The sequence below is a fragment of the Varanus komodoensis genome, unplaced genomic scaffold (genome assembly GCF_004798865.1).
Source record: "Varanus komodoensis strain SLA01 unplaced genomic scaffold, ASM479886v1 scaffold3, whole genome shotgun sequence".
NCBI classification, from domain to species: Eukaryota; Metazoa; Chordata; class Lepidosauria; order Squamata; family Varanidae; genus Varanus; species Varanus komodoensis.
In genome coordinates, this window is record NW_025335761.1 from 50,561,339 (window position 1) to 50,584,803 (window position 23,465).

The 23,465-nt window shown below is 43.1% G+C and overlaps 1 protein-coding gene across 2 annotated transcripts in view; it reads right to left on the bottom strand.

Annotated features, from left to right (window-relative positions):
* Positions 1-23,465, bottom strand: part of CCDC85C (coiled-coil domain containing 85C) — a 188,952-nt gene that overhangs the window by 36,745 nt on the left and 128,742 nt on the right. The window contains exons 3-4 of one of the 2 annotated variants that reach the window (XM_044436424.1): positions 16,507-16,545; positions 1,936-2,040 (exon numbers count right to left, since the gene is read on the bottom strand). In XM_044436424.1, the coding sequence (XP_044292359.1) occupies positions 1,936-2,040; positions 16,507-16,545 (144 nt within the window). The remainder of the gene's footprint in view (positions 1-1,935; positions 2,041-16,506; positions 16,546-23,465) is intronic. The other variant, XM_044436425.1, reaches the window with a different exon arrangement.

A 23,465-nucleotide genomic window follows, 5' to 3' on the forward strand; every position in this document is an offset into this window, starting at 1 on the left:
GTATTAGTACCTGTAAACTACGTCCGAGGCTCAGAGTGACTGTCAACCTAGTCTTTTATTTGCTGGGTCAGGGATGGACCACCATTTTTGGTCTGAGGACCAGAATGCCTCCCAGGACACCTCCTAAAGGTCACCTCACAGCAGGCTGGAGATCCACCCATCTTCCCAGAAACACACACAGAGAGGCACAACACGTTAATACATAATACCTGACCCACACTCACACACACACACTAATCATATTCATGCCTTGCTATGAATGGAGAAAAGAATAGTTGTTTTCTCTCTGTACAGAAAGGCATGGAAACTAGCTGGTGATCGGAGGAAGAAACCTGCATTCTTTCTCCATTGCTAGATCACTCCATTTTCATCTCTCTGCTCAGGAAAAAGGGCAGCCCCTGTGAACAGAGGGGTAGAGAAGCAATCTTGCACAGAGAAAGGAGCTGATCCTTTGGCCTTGTGTAAGAGCAAAAGGACCACCCAGGTGAGGAGGCCTTGTGGGCCAACATGGGCATATGGGGTGTTGGTTGGTTATCCATCCCTAGTTAGACAGATTTACATGTATTCCTGGACCATATCACTCCAGGGTGAGCATACAGGCCTCACTGAAGGCTTTAAACTGTCCCAGGTTGGAGCAAAAGTGTTGTTCTTGTTTCTGTGTTCTTGGATGCCTAATTTGCACTATTTCTCTCTGCATCCTGAAGTACTGACCCTTCCTTTACCACTCAGCCAGAATAACTGTTTATTCCTCAATAATGATAGCATTTTCATTTCAAAACTTTTAAAGTTTCAACATGTTCCAGCAGCAGGAGATAAGTCAGACTCCTGGATATGGTTTTTATCACCTCTCAGATCACAAAAAACTACTCTATTATACTAAGTCCTTGAGAAAGTTGTACTGTTCATGTCTGGTATGCAACCATGCACCAGCAGCTCCGCGCCAACACTGCAACATTCCAAAAGGCCTTGATAAATATTTAGGAGAGGAACATTTTGACACGATTTTATGTTGCCATCAATAACACTGTGTCTAATAACTACTGAATGCCATAGGAATAAAAAAGAGGTGTCCAGGATGCAACAGCAAAATATTTTACTTATTTACAATTCTCTGAAAGGTAGTGAAGCAACTCTTGAGTTATATGGACTTGCTAGCTATGCAGAAATAGTTTCAGTCTAAACAGAAAGCAACTAAGGGCATAAGCATCAGTTCTTAAACTATGATTTATCACACATGACTTATTTCACACGCGAAAAAGAGTTTTAGAAAATAGATCAGCATCTTCAAGCTTCACTGGATGCCATTTTAGTTTAAGAATAGAACGTCCTTGGTATGATTTGATCACAGCATGATTTTATTTCATACACCAATCAAGGACATACTCTGCAATATATATCAAAACCCTTCCTCAGATTATGGAAAATAAACTAAATATAATTAAGGAAGAAAACCTCCAACTAGCCCATGAATTTCACCTATATTTTTTCCCTATAGTACAGGGAAATATTGATATATGTTAAATTTACTACCCTCTGTGAAGAACTAGATTTAAATTTGACATATTTTTTCTTTATCATTGGAAAATTAATGTTTTTTTTATATTTAAAAAGGCAAAAAAGAAAGAGGGTAAGACATTGTAGGACATTCCTGATGGATGCTACATTCCAGCCCACCTGATCCTCACAGGCAACATGGCACCTGCTCGGAGCTAGCACTGATTTCCCACACATGCCATGAGCACAGGACAAGAAAAAGACACACAAAATCCACACACAGGTGACCAATTCTCGTTCTTTGTCTACTGCTTGCAGAATACGTAGTCAGTCAGTCTTCCAGAAATTTGCATTCTTGGTTGAGCTTTGGCTCCCTTTTCCCAAAGGCCTATGATTCCTGCCAGCATAATTACACCAACTAGAGAGCTGTGTGGATCTTACGTTTTGCATGGCATCCTGATACTGTGGTAGTGACGACAGCTGTGACTCGGAGTGGTATGGGGATAACCCCTTCCTCAGAGTCCTGAAATCCCCAGAACTGGATTGCTGCAAGAGAGAGAGAGAGAAATGGTACAGTGGTTTAAGCCCAGTATCAGAAAATGAAACTCTATTCTACTTTCAGTCCTTTGTCACACCCTAAATTGCCTTGCTCAATAACACATACAACGTAACAGATCTGGGTTGTACCAGTTGATGGAGATGCTGTTAAAAGAAGATATCCATCAGCAGAATAGGAAGGCAGGCAGGGTTGGAAAATTCTCTCCTGCCCCAGTTACATCCTCCTAAATCTGCTTCAGAGGTTGGGGAATCCTTCTAAGCATATTTGCGGGGAGGCTGCAGGGTAGAAGGGGAACTGCTGAAAATCATGTCTGTCTCTATTCCATTGAGGGAAGCCTTCTGTCAGCAAAGGGATTTAATTGGGTTCCACCTCAAAAAAAAATCTCATTTATATCCAGAGCTTTGACAATGGAATGGAATATAAAATGTATTTTAAAATATTTTCTTCTTCTTCTTAACTGAAAACCATTTTCAAGCAATTAAAAGGCATTCTTTGTAAACTTCCACATTCACTTGAGCACTAGAAAGCTTTTATTTATTTTAAGTCTTCCAAATTTGGGCAGCTTTTACAAAAGAATTAATATGAGATATTTTTGCATGTCAGGTGTGTTTGAGTAAGGCCAGGCTCCTATGTTATGATTCAGAAACTATGAAAAGTATGTAAAGGAATGTATGTATCTTTCAGAATCCTTCTTATCTTCTTTACTGAAGAATAGTTAGGGCATTGAGTTGCAAGGATTATATTTCTGAAAGCCACCTGCATCAGGCTTTCTGATGCTATTACCATCACTCAATGAACAGTAAGTGCTTTTTAAATATTGACTTACTGATTGAACCTCATGCAAGTTCAGTGGTGACAGGGACTTTGTGAGAAAAAGGAAGTTATGAAAACACATATACAGCCTTTTCCAACCTGGTGCCGTCCAGATGTGTTGGAGAACACCTCCTATCAATCACCTCCCATGACCAGGATGGCTGAGGATGATGGGAATCATAGTCCAAACCCATCTGGAGAGGGTGTTAATTGGGGAAGGGTGCACTAAACAGAGAAACAGGCCAGGTACAATCTTAATCCTGTATAAATTATGATTTGCAGATTGGGGGTCTGCTTTAAGAATATGCTCTCTTCTTCCCTTCTTTCACTCAGTGGTCTTAACCACAATATAGCCTTGAAGACATGCTGATATCAACTTGTCAACATTAACTAGATATATGTCTAGCTAACTCCAGTTTACAAACCCATCTCAAATTTGGGCTCCGTGAATTGTCTGGAAACATCAGTTGTTGCTGTGTCTCTGAGGCTGAACAGCTACTCTGGGAGCCACAGGTAAGTGTTGAATGTACATAAAGAAATCTTATTTTTAAAGGGATAAATATAGGATCCTAGTTCATGTCAGCATAGAATCAACACCAATTTGCGGTTAAGGAATAGAAGGGCAACAAGGGTTGGAGTGCACATTCCTAAGCCGGGGTTGTGATTTTTTTAAACTAATCTGCAAGAAACTGGCAATACCCATGTCCTAAAACATAATGTCAGATCTCAGGCATGTTTCCAGCAAACAGGCAAACATAAGGTCATCCATGAGATTTGCAGGAACGAGCTTGCACTGTATCCCTGTCCCATGAGAAATATCACTCCTCACAGATGGCATATGCCATCTGCACCGAAGCTTGCTTGCTTGCTTTATTTATTTATTTATTGCCTTTGTATCCCACCTTTACAGTGTCTCAGGGTGGCAATAACATAAATAAGACACAGCATCACAAATAATGTATAAAATCAATATTTAAAAAACAGTAACATTTGAAATACTGGGAAAATAAAAAAGTTTTGACCTGACGCCAAAATGAAAAAAGCATTGGCACCAGGCACCCCTCTCTGGGGAGCCCATTCCATTCCATAGCTGGGGTGACACCACAGAGAAGGCCCTTCTCCAGGCAGCCTCTCTTCTGATCTCCTTCAAAGAGGGCTCCCAAAGAAGGGTCTCTGCTCCAGATCTTAGAGGCTGGGCAAGTATATATGGAAGGAAGCACTTCCTCAAATATACAGGCCCTAAGCTGTTTAGGGTTTTATAAGTCATCACTAGCTCCTTAAATTGGGTCCGGACTTCAACTGGAAGCCAGCATTAGGCTACAGAAGCCCCCTTTCTTAGGGTGGCCTATCTTCCTTGGGAAGGCAGATCCAAACATTTAAGTTAGGGAAGGTATTTCTCCTAGGGAGAAACAGGGAAGATGATCTCCTGGTGGCTGAGATGTTATTTTCTTTGAGCAACTTCTGGCTGTAGCTGGATCCGGCTGTTGTTTGCTTTTCATATTGCATGGATTACAACTTTCCTTAGTATAAATTATAGTATTACACATGTTCTATTTGTCCCTATTTATCAGGCCTGATCTTGTTGTTACAGGCCATTGAGTCGTCTCCGAGTGCCCTCAAAAATGTCCTTGACAGCTCAGCTCAGCTCAGCTCTTGTACACTCAAGGCTGTGCTTCATTTACACACAATTCCCATTTTCTACACCAATCACTAATAAAGAATGTATTTATTACTGCATTCTATGTTTTGTTGTATTCATAGAGTCATAGATACACAAAAATATGCACACAGATTTATAAATAAAGATCTAAAAAAAAGATCAATAATCAATTATGGCAATAAGATTAATGGAATCCCACAAAAACAGTTCAGCTGTACATACAGAAACAATACAGACACCTCAATGTTTTGACCACAACTCAGATTTTTGGTGGCGAGTTCTGTGGCAATTTACTTTCCACTAAGAAGCTAACACCCACTACTTTAACTGTACAGTGCAGCTTTTTTCACCCTGCTGCCCTCTAGATGTTCTGGGCTTCAACTCCCACCATCCCCAACCAGCATGGCCAAGGGTGAGGAACACTAAGAATTGTAATCTAGACATCTGGAGGGCACTGCATTGGGAATGCTGGAAAGTATGTAGCTGAGTATAACCTTTAAAAAAACCCCTCCAGATCAAGTGTGCCCTTCCCGAGACCACCACGCAGCATCAGGCGTAGGGGTAAAATGTCCCACACAGATTTTTGCCTGAAATCCCCACACCACAAGTTGGGGATTTGAAAAGGAAAAACAGCCTCCATTAGAGTCAAGAGAGACTTCTTGTGTCAACTCTGGCCAGGATGTCTCCAACTGTATTTTATTGTATTAATGTTATTTATTTATTTGTAAGCTGCCCCGAGGCTTAGGCGAATGGGACGGCATATAAGTCCGCTAAATAAATAAATAAATAAATAAACCCTGGAATGTAATGGAAAAGGGGATATTTCAGAGGAAATAATGGTTGAAAGTAAGGTGTGATCCTCCCTTTGGGCAATGGTTCTCATCCAAACTGGAGCTGCACACAGCAGAAATATTAAAAAGATACTGGAGTATTCTTAGAGCAAAGGAATAGGCTGCATGCTACATAATCAACATCAATTTGACTTGACCCTGATATGTTCTGAGAGCAAGCTGCGTGCCACAGGCCATGAGAACCCATTAACGAAAGGGTGAGATCATACACAAAACTTTCTGTGCAAACGCCACCTCATGAAATGTATGCCACAGTCTGCTGCAGCCAACCAAATGCTCTGCCCTTTTACCCAGCCCTTTCTCTTCTCTGCATGCACTCAAGAAACCAGCTATCAAGGCCGTGGACTCATAATAACTTTCAGAGTGTCAGAAAATGGTACACAGCAATCTGAGCTGTGCGTGTGAGACTGCAAAGGCAGCTGCATATGTCCTGCCAGACTCCAGGATAACAAAACTAAACAGAACAGCAGGGAGTTTAATTCCTCCTCCCTTCATTTCTGGAGTGCTGACAAAAGATCCATGCCACTTATTTATGTAACAGCCTTCACCAAATTTGGTATTGAGGCAGTTTACAGCATTAAAACAACTATATAATGAAAATTTAAAATCCAAGAGCAACTGGCAAGATTTTTGAATGCCTAAAATGTTTGGAAATGCAAGGATTTTTGCTTGGCACCTAGAAGAAGTGTTTTGGAATCAGGTGAGCCTTCCTGGAGAGGTGTTCCATTGACAGGGTGCCATGGGCCAAAAGGGCTTCTCTCCAATTGCTGCCTGTTTCACCTCTGATAAGGAGGGAACCAAGAGGAGCCCCTCACCTGGCACTGTGAGAATTCAGTCAGGAGAACATGGGAGAAGACCCTCCTTCAGGTGCAAAGATGCCAAGTGATACAGGGCTTTAACCTAGTGATGCTCTCACTACATTTTTCCACTTGTTACCTTTGGGCAACAGACTGCACACTGCATTATGCAAGTGGAATGTGTGATGGGTTGCACAATGGATTGCACAAGAGCTTGCACATTGGGTTGAACAACTGGAGTGCACAAGCCAGCTTGTGTAACATCAGCATGTGTCTCCTCTGCTGAGCACAGAGTTCAGAACCTAGTCAATATTACTGCAATGTCAGTCAAAGCTTTCCAAGTAAGGAAGGTTGTGGACTGTTCATTCCTAGAACCCTATAACTACACAGACAACAATCCCATGTAGTAAATCCCACTGAAATCAGTGGAGCTTACTTCTCAACAGAGTTGGGCTGCCTCTTCTCCCCAGCTAATTGACATGAACTGCCCTGTGGGAAGGAAGGAGGACTGAGGGAGTTCCTGACAGGCAAAAGGGATGTCAAGGCCTGCTTCAGTGGAATTGTCCCCCACCTCCACTCCCAGGGCTAAATGACATCAACTGCTTTGTTGATGCCTCTTGGCTGCTACTCAAATGGAAGTGGCTACAGTCAGTTCTGAGAGCAATGTTCTTGCCAGAAATATTCTAAGCCACTTCAAGAGCTTCACTCAAAAACTGGCATTAAAATCTGCTAAATACACATATAATGACTACATAAGGAATAATATACCTGCTGCCTCTTACATTTCTCTATTCTAAGCCCAATTCTGTCCAGGTTTTCTGTCTCCCTGTTTTTGATCCAAGTTTGTTGACGAACAGCTATGCTTCCATCATGCATAGCTAAATATTTAACGAAAGAGGTTTACAACCTCTTTTGTCATACTGAAAGTAAGCAAATGACTTCAGCCACCCATACAATGTCCTCCAGCTCCAGTGAATGGCCAAGCCCAGGCTGAAGAGTACCTGAGCCTGACAGACAGGTACAGTAGGATATTTAATCCTCTTCTGGGCCTCCAGACTGTATGAAACAGAGTTAAGGCAGGAAGAATGACACGCACTGCATGAAACAAAAAAATACTTGACCTGAAGCGTACAGTTAGGGAGACAGCTTCCCTATTTTTCCTTTTGTGCCAGAGTCTTGATCATGGCTATGAGTCTTGACCATGGCAAGAAGCTGCGCTACTGGAATTTCCCTGCAGGGTTCCTGTCACTGCCTCGGCCACCATTTTGAATCCCTGAGCTGTGCTGGAAGAGCTGTCATTTGTTGTTACGTGTGAACCAGGCCAGGCCGAGTTGCTGGGGTACTTGACAAGCCACTTGCAATACTAAAAGAGCAAATGGGCTGCAGGGGCATCAAGAACCCACCCTTGCCAGGTTTGCACACAATGAGAAGTTACAGCATACCCCAGCCCAGCTCAGGGATTCAAAATGGTGACTGGGGCAGTGACAAGAAACCTTGAGGGGAAAATCCTGTGAGGCTGAAAGTCCATGCCTGGCCCAGTGATGGCTGAATGGTCATGAGAACCCAATCCCCCAAGCCCCACTCCAACACTCTAACCGTTAGGCCAGACTGGCATATAAACCTCTTATGAAATAATTTCAATATCAGGACATCATGGGAGCACATGAGCGTGAGGAAAGATTCTGTGGGCAATCCTTTCTTGAGTGATGCTCAGTAAAGCAGAGACAAGGATTTGGCACATCACATGCAGAGGCACATGTGGTACTTGTACATTTACAGAAGTTCAAGAGAAGTTCCAGCACAATGGCCATCTGCAACAACGTTCAGAAAAGACAACATTTCTATTCAATTATGACACTTAATCTTTAGTAGGAGAAGGTCTGCAGCAACATTTTGCCATGTGGAATGCTTCTACTCAGGTTCAGTCATCCAGTGATGCCCTTTCCAAGACTCTCTGACCCATTCAGTCTAGTATTCTGCTCCCAGTTTCCCAATAATCAGCATTCTGTTCTTTGCCACTTGCTTAGACTGCTTCCTGAAACATTCTCTTTCTCTCTCTCTCTCTAACTTTTGCAAACTTGGGATAACCCTAAGCTTGCTGACCCCTCCCATCTCGTGCATGGATCGTGCACTAATGAGAGTCAGTGGGGATGTTATGGTTAAAAGTACTGGGGCTCCGGTGATCTGGGTTCTTGTCTCTGCTCAGCCATGGAGCCAACTAGATGACTTTAGGCCAGTCACAGATCCTCAGCCCGACCTACCTCACAGGGTTATTTTTGTGGGAGTAAGACTGGGAACAGCAGGAAGAGAATGATGTAAGCCACTTTGAGTATTTTAAAAAGCAAAATGGAGGGCTATAAATCTAACAATAAATAAATAATGTGCTACATAAGGGCTGGCACTCGACAAATGAGTATACACTAGGATCTATTTGTAGATTATCCGCATACAGCCAGCAGCTGTTCTAACAGTGGCTCATCCGCCTTAGCCAGATGTGAAAATAAAGGAATGCAATTGAGATAGATTTTGCTTTTCTGCAAAGAAAGTTAATGAAATATCCAGACATCGCTAGCTGATGTAAAAAACAGAAAGTTTTTAAAAGCACAATGGCTGATTAACTCAGTAACAGGTTGAACAATTATGGGGCTGCCAAGTAGGGCACAGCTGGTCAGCAGAATTTTGCATGGGTTGCCAAACGAACACTACTCCTTTCCTAGTTATGGCCAGCAAAGCACCCCTGGGCTAGAATGGCTCACTGGGCATCATGGGGAGCTGTTGCAAAAGCACACTGTCCTTGAAAGACAGCTGTTCCACGGGCAAATGAGGAGCAGTCAGAAACCCTGGACAGCTGTTGCCACTCAGAGTAGACTAGCCTTCCTCAGTCAAGTGCCCCCTGGATGTTTTGGACTACCATTCTCATCAGCCCCAGCCAACATAGCTAGTGATCAAAACATAGGAAGGACACTCAGAAGACTTTCCTGAGCTAGACAGACATGGCTTGAATCTACAACTTTCCCCTTGTGCTGGTACTCAAACTATTTGCAAATGCATCTGCTTGTGCCAAACAAACTCTCTCCCTTCAGTACAATATTCCCCCCATTAAACCACAATTCTAAACAGCTTGGCTGGTTTCGTTCATTTCAGACAGTGCATGTGCCATTTGAGACAAGCTAACTCAGACCTTTGCAGTCCACTTGGTCACATCGTTAATGCTTCCACTGTGCACAGAGCATGAACACAACATATTCCAGTTCTTGACCAAATCTAAGAAGACATTACATCAGCCTAAAGAAGGATAAAACATTTTAATTACCCCTCTAAAATCCCCTTTGCGTGCTCCACAGATGCTTATAAACACTGGAACATGAAGGCAAGCCTCGTTCCCAAGTTTTAAAAGATTTATGGAGGAAAAGAAAGCCCAAATTGCTCATTAACAGACTAGGACTAATAACACATCAAGAGAGGACGATGTAATTCTACTTAAACCTTCAGTTTTGAGAAGTCCTTGTGTTTGCTTTGTCAGTTTGTCAAGGATACGGTTATCATCTTTCCTACTTTTCACTAGCTGAGATGAAAGCCAGCCTTGCAAATCCAAACAGGGGATCATTCTCAGCTGCTTGTTCCCAATTCATTCCAGTTTTAAGTATCATAACTAGGCATGTAAAAATCTAGGCACTCATGCTGACATAGTGTTTTTATCTGGGTGCCTGGCTGGCTAAAGAGGGCAGGAAGCAGGTGCTCTTCCTCCCATGTGCACTGCTGCACTTTGCAACCGCCAGAGCCCCATTTTGGAGTTTTTAAAGCGGAGGGTGTGCGTGCGAAAAGAAAGCATCAGAGGAACTCTTGTCTTGTAGAACAGCGACTGCATGAAAAGTAAAGGAGGCACTCCACCCAACGGAGAACCTGGTTTTCCAACATCTTTAGCTCCTTTTTGATGCCAGACTAGGATTTTGCTTAGTGGTGGACAAAAGTATGCAAGGTGTGGGGAAAAAAAGAGAATAAGAATTCTTCTTCCTCCTGTTAAAAAGAGAACCTGGGCCCATCCCATGAAGTTGAACATTGGTAATTCTGGGACTGGTAAAAGGAAGAGCACCTTCACACAGTGCATCGTTCAGCTGTGGGATTCAGCTTTAGTGATGACCACCAGTTGAGATGGCTTTAGACGGGGGTTAAGGAGGATAAAGCCAACAGTGGCTACTAACACTAACTCTTCTGAGAGAGCATCCTTTAAGGAGGTAAAGAGGATGGCAAATAGACAAGGGGCCTTCCCGGTGACTTCGTCCCATTTATGGAATGGCCTTCCGAAAGTAGATTGCCGGCCACCATCCTTACTCTTTTTGGCATCAGGCGAAAAGTCCTCTTTTCCAGACATTTTAACAATTTATGTTATACTCAGATATTATTTATACTGCTTTTAGTCTTAATATATTTTAACTTATAGAAATTTGACTCCTCAGATGCATTTTCTCTGTTTTAAGCTATGCTGCTTTTATGTGTTTTGAATTTGATGTTTTTTATGTAAAGTTGTCATAATCTGCTTAGAGAGCCTTCAGACTAGTTATAGGGGAATAGAAGATGAATAAATGAATAAATAAACATCGCTGTATGTTAGAGACACAATGCCAGCTGGGAAATATGAGTGGCAGGGTGTTCTACGCTTCCACAGTCTTTGGTTGGCCATTGTGCAGCCACTGGTCTGATTCAGCTTGGCTCTTCTGATGTTGTTTGGCTCCTTGTTTACCACCCAACTGTCCTCTTTCAGACGTGCCTAACTTTTGCGTGAATGTTTTCATCTCTGACCATAACATCAAGCGCTCATATTCAAATGGCCTGTTTTCCTCTATGTGATTTTCCAATACATGAAATGACATGACTTAATTTCTTACAGTCAACAGACCAGAATTAAAATCACTCAAAAACATATTTAGAAAACAAAGTATAACATAAAACATCAATGGAAGCATGCAACTGTATAAAAACAGTTGGATTAGTTTTTGAATAATACCTTAGCATAATCTCATATGTGAAGGAAGCTAGTGTTTCATTTTTAAGTTTCACATTTTAAAATGTGTTTATTTAAACATTCTTTTAGACGTATACGGATGGATGATTGTTGACCATTACTGTGCTTTAAGGCATACAAAAGCAGACAGCCTAATGTACCCCTCCCCCAGAAACAACCTTCCAGCATCAAAGAATTAGTTGTTTCTTTGTTTTCATTGCCCCCTGACAAAACTTTAACCACAACTAAGGATACTAGGCTGATCAACTGGGTAAAGTGCCCGGCTGTAGGTCAATGATGGAACCCTCATTTGCTGCCTAGTTCTAATGCAGAAATAAGACAGCAGGTTTTACTGATTCCACTGCATGGCCATTACATGGACAAGCCCTCAAGGAGAGAAGGCCAACATCCTATCTTCTCCCAAACATTTGAGAGAGCAGCACATTAAATGAAACAATGTAAAGGCCCCAAAAGATTCAACTACATGCAAATTACTCAAATGGGCAGCTAACTGGAAAAGGTTTTAATATAGAATATTGAAGGACAAGGGGACTGAGCAGCACAAGCCAAGCAGAAACATCTGGACAGGAAATGCCCCAACGTCTTTGATTGATTAGCGCTATTGCAGAATCAAACCACATTTAAGGAAGGAGAGATGGTGGTCCACTACAGAAAGCTCTCTGAGCCACCCACTTCTTCCAAGCACTTTTGCAACTATCAACTGGATGACAGAAGAGCAAGCCCTGAGTCACACATTAAAGCTGCCACCCAAGCTCACTTGCCCTGCTTCCATTAATTCAATAGCATTGGAACACATCTGGAAACCTGAACCCTCCATGGCACTAGTCAATAACTGAGAAACAAATGGGTCCAGAAGTCACCCTTTCATCTTCAAGGGTTGTTCTCTACATCCCTAACAGGGACTCTGTAGTGGTAAGGGAAAGACACTCGGCTGTAGAGGAACTGTTCAGCTGTTGGGGTGTGTCAGACTGAGCCCTGACACGGGCAGCAGAGGTAACGGTTGTTCCTTGCTGCATCTTGAACTGAATTGAATCCTTTCTCCCAAATCACTTGCCAAAATGCCTGTGTGAACTTCAGTGCTCACAGCTGCACCTCAGAGCAATTGGTTGCCATTTCCACTGTCACAGCATGTTGCATTTAAAACAAGCAAGCAAACAAGCAAACTGTTTTGTCTGCGCCAAATGGTAGCAAAAATCCATGGTAAGAGTCCAATACCAATCATTGCGGCCACTTCCATCAATGAACTGCCTCCTTCCTTCCATTTGTAATCAGTCTGTTTCCTCTTGATGGGATTCCTTATGGCTGTTTTCCATTCCATGGTTAACACATGTCATTTTACCAGCATTTAAGACTGGCATAAAATAAAAAGTGAAATCTGGTGTGTTGCCCATTCGACCCTGTAGTGTCTCCCAACTCAAGGCATCTAACATACTGGAAGACTGAACATACTGAAGGCGGGACCCTTCAGTCCTGCCCTTCAACTGACACCAATGCTTAGTGCCACTGCCACTCCCGTGGCCTCCATTATTTCCAGCTATGGAAAGTTCAGCTCCTCTTGTTAGCTTCCACCTTCTGGAGGAACATAGGAATAGCTGCTGTATACAGATCTGGTTTGCACAATCAGAGTGGGTGACATAAGCCACAATGGCTTATTTCCACTGCTGTGAGCCAGCTCCATCAGTCAGACCACCAGTCCCTCTAGCCCAGTATCATCTACATGGGCTACCAGCTGTTCTTTGGGCTTTTAGGAAGGATTTCTTCACAGCCCGACATTGAGGTGCCAGAGACAAACTGTGGGATGTTCTGTATGCAAGGTGTGAGCCCGAGTGCGGAGCTCCCGCCTCATCGAGAGTCAGGAGGGGCAGAAGTAGTAAACAGAGGCAGCAGGAGAACTTCTGCTGTCTTGTTCTTATTTTTGGTACTGTATGTCCTTAGCATGGCCACTACCTTGCAGGCCACTTTGAGGGTTGAAAGATGGGATGCTACAGCTTTACAGATCAAAAGAAATGGATCTTTCTGTGCTGTGTCTCCCAGTTTGAGTTTGGATGCAGGCATTCAGCCTGTTTTACACTCAGACAGAGAACTAACCCACAGCATCGACTCAGCTGCCAGGCTCTTCTGGTAACATTATCAATTGTTTTAAAATACTCTTATTAAGGTGGTGAAGGACAAATTCAAAAATGGAGAATGCCCAGGAGGCTGCCACTTCTCAACTTATTTTAAATGTTGCAGATCAGGACACTGGAGCAAAGAACTGGAATTGAGAAGCGGTGTGTTAGAGTCTTTTCAACAACCAACTATTCTCAGCAAGATTGCTTTGTCACTTTGATATCATTGTTTCCTCCTGGGTTTTTCTTTTTTTCTTTTTTTTAAACCCTTCTACTTTTGCCTCTCAAAGCTGCCATTTACTAGCCCGACTGCAAGGAAAGCAGAATAACATCAATCTTGTCAAGCCCCATGCCGTCAGAAGGCTTCTTATAATGATAATGTGCATGCCTGGAGTTTTTAGTTACTGTCCATCAAATCTGAAGTTCAGGAGGAGGTAATGGGAAAACGTAAAGAACAAGAATGGGCCGCCACAGACAACATCACAGATTGTAGGCTTCCCAGTGGGTCATCATTTCCAGACGCCAACGTGTTCACCTCCTGCTTTGTCTGGTTTTAAGTTGCTGATGCTGACCAAGTGAGACAGCAGGCTGCATTTTCACACTCCAACTAACGCTGAGTAAAAGGTGAGAGAGATTCACAGCCATTGCAGCAGGAATTGCAACTACCAAGAGGCCAGAGTTCACAGGAAGATAATATGCTTTGCATGCAGAAGATCATGTGCAGCTTCCTAAAGCTTTAGTGAAAGCATCCATTCAGATGTGCTGGATTAAAGCTCCTGACTATACCTGTTTTGGGAGTTGTAGGCCAGCACATCTGAAGGGCATCAGGCTTGGGGAATGCTGAGTTAGAGAATCTCGGCTAACAGGGCTAGGAAGGACGAGAATCAGGCTAACAACTGGCCTAGACGGGCCAGTGGCTTTTCTTGCTATAAGCATCTTCCTGAGGTTGCGTATTTTCTGCAATTATAGTTTCCATGGCAGCACTACATGGAATGAATGTGTGTTCATTTCATTTCAAGTCAGAAGCTGCCTTCATAGAAAGGGGAGATATAAATATTTAAAATCAATACATAAAACAAATCATGTCATTAAGTAATGAGGCTCAGAATAGTAAACACCAGGCCTGCAAAATTGAAAACAAGTAAACAAAATTGAGAAGCATGATTAATTGGGAACAGTGGAACACACAGAATCAGGATTTGATCTTGACTTGATCCCCAAGTTTCTGATTTATTTTTCAGCATGTCCAAGAATTATTATTATATCAGAACAAAAGGAGTAGAAAAAAACTTTTCATGTGATGCATGCCTCCAAAATCAAGTGTCATATAATTGCTTTTTCACTGTGCATTCTTAAATCTTACAATGTGATCTCCCAAAGGGCTTATATGATCCTCACCCCCACTTTCATGGCCCATTGGTGCCAAGTTTCAGTGACAAAGTGAAAGCTTTTTCCCATGGTGCTAGTTATGCCGTGCCAGCACTGCTTCACACTATGTGATGATCGTGAGCACTGAGACATCACTGGATATTATCTATTTAGACTAAGACTTCAGGTTGGGCTTACAGGCTTCCGTGAGATGCCCAGTTGGTACTGTGAGGCCAGGATGCTAGACTGGACAGGGCTTTGGTGTGATGTAGCTGACTTTTCTAAGGAAGACATGTTTATCTCTGCCGTATAATACTAAAATGCAGGGCCATCCCACTGCACTGATTACACTGGGAGGATAAAGCTACCAATGGCTATTAGTTCTGATGGCTACGGGGTAGTACAGAAAAGTAATCAATAGATGTTGCCTCCAGTAGCAAAAGCAGCATACCTGTGTACACCAGTTTTTGGGGAGCATGGACAGATGGATGCCTGCACATCCTCCTTGTGGGTTTCCCCTTGGGCAGGTGTTTGGCCACTGTATGGACACAGGAATGGATGGGCCTTGGTCTGATCCAGCAGTTTTTTATATGTTCTTATGTAATGCAATGCCACAAAATCCACTTCCATTTGTAGTCATTGCATACAATCCAGTAACGTAAGTTACAGCTACAGGCACCATTAAAATCAAGGAACCAATGGGACTTTGAAGGAAGAGAAGGAACTTTGAGGGTGGGGGGCTGGTAACAAAGGCAGTCAATTTGTAGGCAGTTGGCTTGTGTACACTGGGACTTGTAGGATTGTACACATTCATACAATTGCACCTTAAACCATTTTCAGATGTTACTTAAGACCTTCATTCGCAGAATCATAGAATCATTTGGAAAGGGCCAGGGAGCGAGTGGGTCCAACCCCCTTATCAGTGCAGGACACCACACTAAAGCATCCCTCAGATGGCTGTCCAGTTGCGTCTTCAGTGCCCCAGGGTGGGAGAAGCCACAACCTCTTTAGGTAATTAATTTTATGGGAATGGTGGGAGGCTTTTCCCAGTACTGAACAGGATGACTGTGGGGAGGTTGTCCCCATGCTGCTGCTCTCCACCCACCCACCCTCCCATAATGCTCAGATAAATGGCATTGGGGTTTATTGAAAGTCACCAACTGGAAAGTCAGGAAAACAGAGCCGAAACCACAGAGAGGGGGAAGATCGAGGCATTCACAAATGCTGTCTATAATATTCTAGCAGTGGCCTATTCAGAGCAGCACAAAATGGAAGAATGCAATCCAATGTCCTCATGTTCTTTTGCTCACAGGAATGAAAAGTAGACAATTGAGGAATAACATATCAGAGGAAATGCACTGCCAGATGCATTTTGAACCACTAAATGTCAGTGTGAAACATAAGCTACGGATCTTTCGCTAAAGGAAGTTCATGCATCTTCACTTTTTCAGCAGCTGTTACTTGGCCCAGAAATGTTCTCATAACAGAAATTACTTCTGTTTTGGAAACTCTACAATAAGTTATTTGCACTAGAGTTAATTGAATGGAAGATCTGTTCATTCTCCACATTAAGTGGATTGAATTTGAAACTTTGGGTTTGATACCATGCTGTTGGTATTGATGCATTTCCCTACAGCACTGGACATCTGTCAAGTCATGTGACATGCCTTTAAAAATAGTGTGTGGGGAGTGCTACTAGAAATAAAAATGACCAACATTTGTATCTGCAAGTTCAGACCCATAAGAGCAGGAAAGAGCCATCACCAATATTATACAGCCAAGACTTCCCCATATCCAGGACACTAGAAGCTTAAATGTCTTAGATACATCTACCTTAATGAAATTTCTGGGTGAGCTGTTGTGATCAGCCAGCTAGGAGGGAAGAAGAGAACATTATTCAACTCTGAGCACAGTGAAAAACAAAGCAACATTTAAAATGTATAAATTGCGTCCTAAATTTACAAGGACTTCCCAGATATATATGGATGTCTGAAGGTGAAAGAAAAGATCTCAGAATTACTTATGGATGTCTAAAAAAGATGAAATTGCAGGAATGGATGGGCAGAACTTCTTTCCACAAGAAAGAAAATGTGTAGAAGATATCAATTAATATAAGATTAGCATAGGGAAAAATATTGAAATGTCATAGGTTTCAGTAGTCAACAGCCCAGCTTTTAGCTATGCAAAAAGAAGGGTTTAGTTTGGGAGAAGTGTAGCGCCAGATGCTGTTTGGATGAAGTAGAGCAAATTGGATGGAATTCATAATTGACAGCAGAGAGATAATGCTACAGGGGAAGTATGATGAATAGCAGGGGATCGTTAATAAGCAGTTTCGCTTGACAATTTCGGGATGCAAAATTAACAATTGTAAAAATATTTATCATCAGCATCTCTGTGGGCAGAAGCAGCAAAATCTACCATGTGGCACTGTGAGGCTTTGTGTTCTACAAGCACAAAGACATTGTGCTGAAATAAACCACATCATTAATATTCTAAAAATAATGCCTTTTCTTTTCTTCCCAAAAAAGGAAAGGCAACCGGATGTTTGCTTTTAAATCAGGGACAGAGGAAAAGCAGTTGTCGTTGTCAGCATCTTGCACTATGTAAAAATACGTGCCCAAATTGGACATAGAATTACAGAATCTCATCCACAAGCCAACCATGTGTGTGAAACACAAAGAAACCTTCTCTCTCTGGCTGGGCATTCCAGGGTCTGCAGCTAAACCCATCCTCTATGGACCTCTTTTTCTCCATGGAACTGCAATGGGAAATATCATGTGCCGCTGCCTCCTACTGTGACCCTGGAAAAGGGTCTGCATGTGCCCACCACAGCACTATGTCCAAGAGACATGAACTGAACGGCATGTACAATCATGAACAGGAAGTGTATGTGAGTCTGACTGTCCGTCTGTCAGCACCAAGAACCTAAAACCTAGACATGTGAAACAAAGCATGTATAGTAAATTGAGCCTAGGGTTGTATTCCCTGGGTTATCTTGCCTTTCAAAATTAATTCATTTTAATTAATTCCAATATGACTATGTGGTTCAAACCTTTCAACTCCTATGGGTAGAAGGACATAGCTTTGTGGATCATTCGGTTTGAAGGCACAGGAGATTAATGAGCCAGTGGACAAAACTACATGCCGGCCTTCTTTCACCACCTCTGGGGTTGAACCCCTTAAGGGAATGGACTGGGAAAATCCCCCCTGAGAGAGCTGTGGGGGTTCACGACAGCAAAGGCCGTATCTTTGGATGCAAACTGAAATGGCTTCCCTTAGATGCTGGACACAATTTGACAGCAGTGCAAGTTTGCATGAAGGCCTTTCAGCATCCAACTGAGGGCTCTTCCAACCACTGCAAAGCCAGGCCTATTTGCTTGTTTATATATTTATTATGACACTGATACAATATATAGCCCTTTTTCCAAAGAGTTCAGATAGGCATTTTAGCTTAATGATAGCTCTCAGACTAGCAAGGTTTTGTATGTTTCCCCACAACATACTGTGTTGCTAGCTTAATGAAAACCATTGTGGCCTAGTGGTTAGAACGTTGGACGGGGGCCTGTAGGATTCAAGTTCTAAGTCCCCACTCAGCCATGGAGCCAACTGGGTGACTTTGGCTCAGTCACTCACTCTTGGCCTGACCTACCTCACAAAGTGGTTGTGAGGATGAAATGGAGCAAAGGAAGACAATGTAAGCCACTTTAGGTTCCTCACAAGAGTAAAAAAATAATATAAAATAATAATAGAAGAATATAAATGCAATGATGATGATGTTGTTGTTTGCAGATATGAAGAATCAGAATGCACAGGGAACCTGTTGATAGCATTTTTCCTATTGGTAAGCATGACCCCTGAAAATGCCCATGAACTTGGTGGTCTAGCTGAACAATATAGGTCATCTTTCAACCAGTGAACTTGCAGAAAAGTGTAAATTACTGTAACATAAACAGAGTACTGCTTTTTGCTATGATGTTCTGGAAACATTCACAGACTTTATGGCTGTGGAGATCTGCTTGAATGGGAGTGAGATTCAGGCATGTCGAGACTGAAATCCAAAATTTCATCTCAGATCTCTGAAACTTCACCTCAGGATCCAAAGAAGTGGGCCAAGATTTCTGGGGGCTGGGAAAGAAGCATAGTCTCCTGCTGTCAACACTGGACTTTGGAACCCATGTATCCACATGCTGCTATCCCATATGGTGAACTAGGGGGGCACAGGTTGGAGAGAGCACTGCCCAGGAGTGGGTTCTCAACGGACTCTATCCTATCCGGCCCGTTGCTTTCCTTTTCCCAACTCTCAGGGCCTTGGAAACGTTCAGGTCAGGATGGCTCTTGTCTGAGAAAAAGAAATCTCTGCTTGGCAGGACTCAAAGCTTGTGACCCCTGGCCCCATGATGGCTGGTTTTTGCTCAGAGACCACCTATAGTCCACCTATGGCAGCTGAAGAGTCCCTGTGGTCCACAAAAGTAAACCAACTGAGGCAAATGACTGGGGGAAATAAGCCAAGAAAAACACTGAATAAGCTAAGAAAGGTTTACTAAAAATAATGAGTTACACTGGTATGTCTTCTTCTTTCTGATCTCCGTAAGCCACCCTAGGAGGTTTCTTTGCAGGCTACCTTGAATGAATGAATGAATGAATGAATGAATGAATGAGTCCAATTTGCATACTCTATACAGGTTGCTGAATTTGGATTCTGTGGCGCCAGGCTCTGGCCCAACCAACCTTTTTGGAGGAGAAAAGTTGTGATTCCATGGTTAATGCTGCTCCTGCAGTATGCATGGAGCAATCAGTCCTGTGGAACTCCTTCAAAGATGTTCTGACAGGTTCCCAAATCTCCTCTGTTGGCCTACAGCTCTCTAGAGTATAGATGGCAGCAGACCAGTCCCAACCTAGCCACGAGGAGACCTATTTATCCAGGGTCTCCTCAGGGGCAATGGTCTACTCAGGACAGGGGAAAGGATCCAGCTAGAGCAGCTGAATCAAATATATAAACACCTCATCTCCTCCCAGATCTTGCCAGGTTAATAGCTCCCACTGAGCCAGTATGGTTATGTATATCAGTTGCTTCAGAAAACAATCAAGAAGGTGCACTTGTGTTCTCGTGGGTTTTGCACAGACATAAGAATATATGGAAGGCCCTGCTGGATTGAACCAAAGGGCCATCTAGCCCGGCATTCCATACACATGGTAGCAAAACAACTGCCCGCAGGGTGCCTCAAGCAGGATGGGTGCAAGCCCTGCTCCTGCCCCACTGGTGTCTGCAGGCATGCCACCTCCGATGAAGGCTCTGGTTGGCCACTGGGTGAACAAAGTCCTGTGTGAGATGGAACCTTGTCAGCTGCACCACAATCCTAGCAAGACACTGAGGCGCAGCTTTTTCTACAATTATGCCTAGGTCTGAAAATGGAATGGCACAACAGCTCCAGCTGCAAGCTAACTAGTATTTTACTTTGCTGGATTCTAAGGAGGGGCCAGCAGTAGGAAATATGTATTTCTCCCCCCCCCCCCCGCCACACACTATGAGTCACTTGTTCTCCAGTTCAAAATTGTCCTCATCTTGTTGTACATTAAATAATAACAATTTCCGCCCCCACAAACAGGAGGGGACTGGGGGAAATAAGGAGAGATTTGCAATTTCATGTTACTTGTGGGGGAAGATATGCATGGCTCCTTGAGGAAATAATTGGCACATTACAAGTACAGGCGGGAATGGGGTCTTTGGGGGAAGGAGGGAGGGGAAGTTCATGTTGATCACTGATTAAAGGTCTGCATTGAAGACAGACGTGGGAGCCACAAGTGGCTATCTAGCTGGAAGCAGAAGAAATAATCCGGTTGCTGCTGCAGAAAAAGGGGGGGAAAGGCTTTCATCTCCTAAAACCTGGCAAATAACTGTACATGATCTCAGGAAATGAATTCCTGGAGATTTGTCCCTGACAGACTGTATGAAAAGGAAGACAAAGTCACAGATAAACATGGGATACTGTTTTAGAGGGCAGAGTTGTGAAAAGTCAGAAATGACCTGACAGGGCATAACAACAAGAACTTATCCTCTTTGTGATTAAAGGTTATACGATAATCCTTTGTGCATCTGATGAATTGGATTCTAGCCCAGCCCCGAATATGTTTGCTAGCTTTTAAAGTGCTGCAAGACCTGTTCTGTTTCTGTAAGAGATGCATATGGCTGGGAGCCTGCATGCTTGCATGACTAGATGCAACACTCAATATGTGGACGAGTCAATGCTTGCAAGTGTGCCACACTGGCAAGAAAGCAACAGGTGGAAAGCTGAACACGATGCTTCAGAGGCAAAACAGCACCTGCTCAGCCTGAGACCAAATGCATGCAAATCTAAACTCCACGTTCATGCATCTGTGAAAGGCACCTTGATACAAGGCACGGCACCACCAAGCAGCTCAAAGCATTGATGGAAACCATGTCATGATCTCAGTAACAAATATCCTGTCACTCGTCCACCTAGTTGACCCACCAATGAAATAACTGTGCACCCAACTGAAGTCTGGTGGTTGGTTGTTTTTTCTTCCCAGGGCCAGAGGTAACCAATGAATGTTGCTCCTGACCCGGAAAATCCTCCGGGCAGACTGAATCTGAATTGAGAATGAGAAACCTGTTGGTATCATGAGAGACGGTCCCATGCAGGCAAAGTGATCTCAAAGCTAAGCCCATAAAACCTGAAGTGAAAATGTATGCTGTTTAGAGGCAGTGCTGCACAAAACACAACAGTGATATTTCCAGAAGGATCAAAACTTAAATAGAATGGGAGAAGCCATCCATCTCAAATGACCTAGTGTGCATGATCACCGCACCCTCCCATGGTTGGTTTAAGCCACAGCATATAATGCCAAGTGCTGGCTCATGCCAGGCATTTTTTAATTATTCAAGTTGCAACCATGGTTGGTCATGTCATCCAAATCCGGGAAAAGTGCTGTGTTGACACAGTTAATAAACCACCCAGAATGCATGCATTCTTTAGGGTTGGAATGATTTGCTAACAATCCCAATAATCCATTCTCACTGGGCTTCGATAACATAACAAAGTCACAGTTGCAATCTTGAAAATTCAAAATGTACATCTAGCTATGCCACAGCCCATGGCATGCCAGGCTGCTGTCGGAAGGGACAGAACTGTAGAGCTGTCAGCAAGGCTGGCCAGCAACTTGACTCATTTGCATAATTTATCACAAAGATGCCGGGGGAGGGGGCCTGCAGCCTTTTGCATGCAGAGCAGCAGCCCTTCCCCATAAGGCTGAACCCCCCACCCCCAGTAATGAAAGGGCTTTTCAGTCTATAACAGCTTTCCTCAACCTGGTACCCTCCATATATGTTGGACCCGGTGGTGCCAGAGAATTCTGCACTGGGTTCAAATGAGTGTACTCTCACTTAGAGATTTTGCAGTAGATTTTGTGCAGACTTTTGGAGCGGTTTTTAAAAACTTTCTCTAGTTTTATGCAAATTCACATGTAGAAAAATATGGGAAATGAAAAAAATGGACCAAAAATGCACATTTCTCTCACAGAGTGAAAATTCAATTTTGGGGAGGATTTGCACATTGTTGGGAATATATTTGCACAAAATCCGATTCCATAAATGAGTGGAAGATAGAACAAAAATGTCAGAAGGCACACAAAATGCAGATGGAACCTATTTTACAATGTTTGTACATCCCTAGTTGGACCACAGGCCCTATGGTTGAAGGATGCCAGAAGGCACCTAGTTAGGGAAGGCTGACCTATAAGGTTGTTCCAGCTATAAGGTGAGAGCCACAGGGAGCAGGGAATAGGGAAATTACACATGACACACATTCTCCAGTTCTAACACATTAAATTTGCTATGACTCATCTGAGATTTCTTCCCAGAATTGAACATGACAAACCACTGAGGTAAATGCATTAGCACAAGGCTATTTTTAGCAATCCTCCTGTGTAGGACTGCAAGGGTACAGTTCACAAAGGCATGCATGGGGCTACGTGGCTGCTTCTTAATGAGCCTTCAGCCATAGGGAGATTTAGCAGCAAAGGTGCCCAACTTTGCAAAAACAGAAGCTCTGCCTTCATTCGCACTAATCATCCCAGTGCTGGGACCTTGGATAATAGAGTATGTGCTAAATGGTTTTTTACATTCTCTCCCACCACACACACACACACACAGAAAAAACAGACCTGTTCTTAAGCATCCCTGTCCCAGACATTTCCCATAATATACATGGTGGGTGAACTTGCTTCCTAAACTGCAGCTAATCCTACTCCATCCTTCCAAGCCCTGCCTTTTAAAACCAGTTCTGGGTTTTGTGTCCAGTTTTGGCTGCTCCTTGCTAAGAAGACAGCACAAATGAGAGCGCTGAACTGATTGCCTATTTCTTTAAAGCTGACAACTGTCCCCTGAAGTACCACAAGATGCTAACAAGACCATCAGCTGAACTGGAGCCTGGTCCCAGTATGCTTTTACCCTTCCATGCTGACATTCAGTGGTGCTTGGAAAGCTGATTGCTCACTGGTAGGAAGTTGTGCGGACAAGACCCACAGAGTGATGAAATCTGAGGTCCCAAGTATCCAACAATACCAGTGCATTAAGAGATTAGCGACTTGCTAGTGATTACAGAAGCCTACCTGGCATCTTTCCAAGCACTAAATACACACACACACACCCTGCTTTATCTGAGGTAATTTGATCTTCTAGCTGCATCCTATACTGCAAGCTTTGTTTAAAAAAAGAAAAAAAAAAGGGGGGGGGATGTTCCTATTGCAAAGAAGCCCTGAGACACAGAAACCCT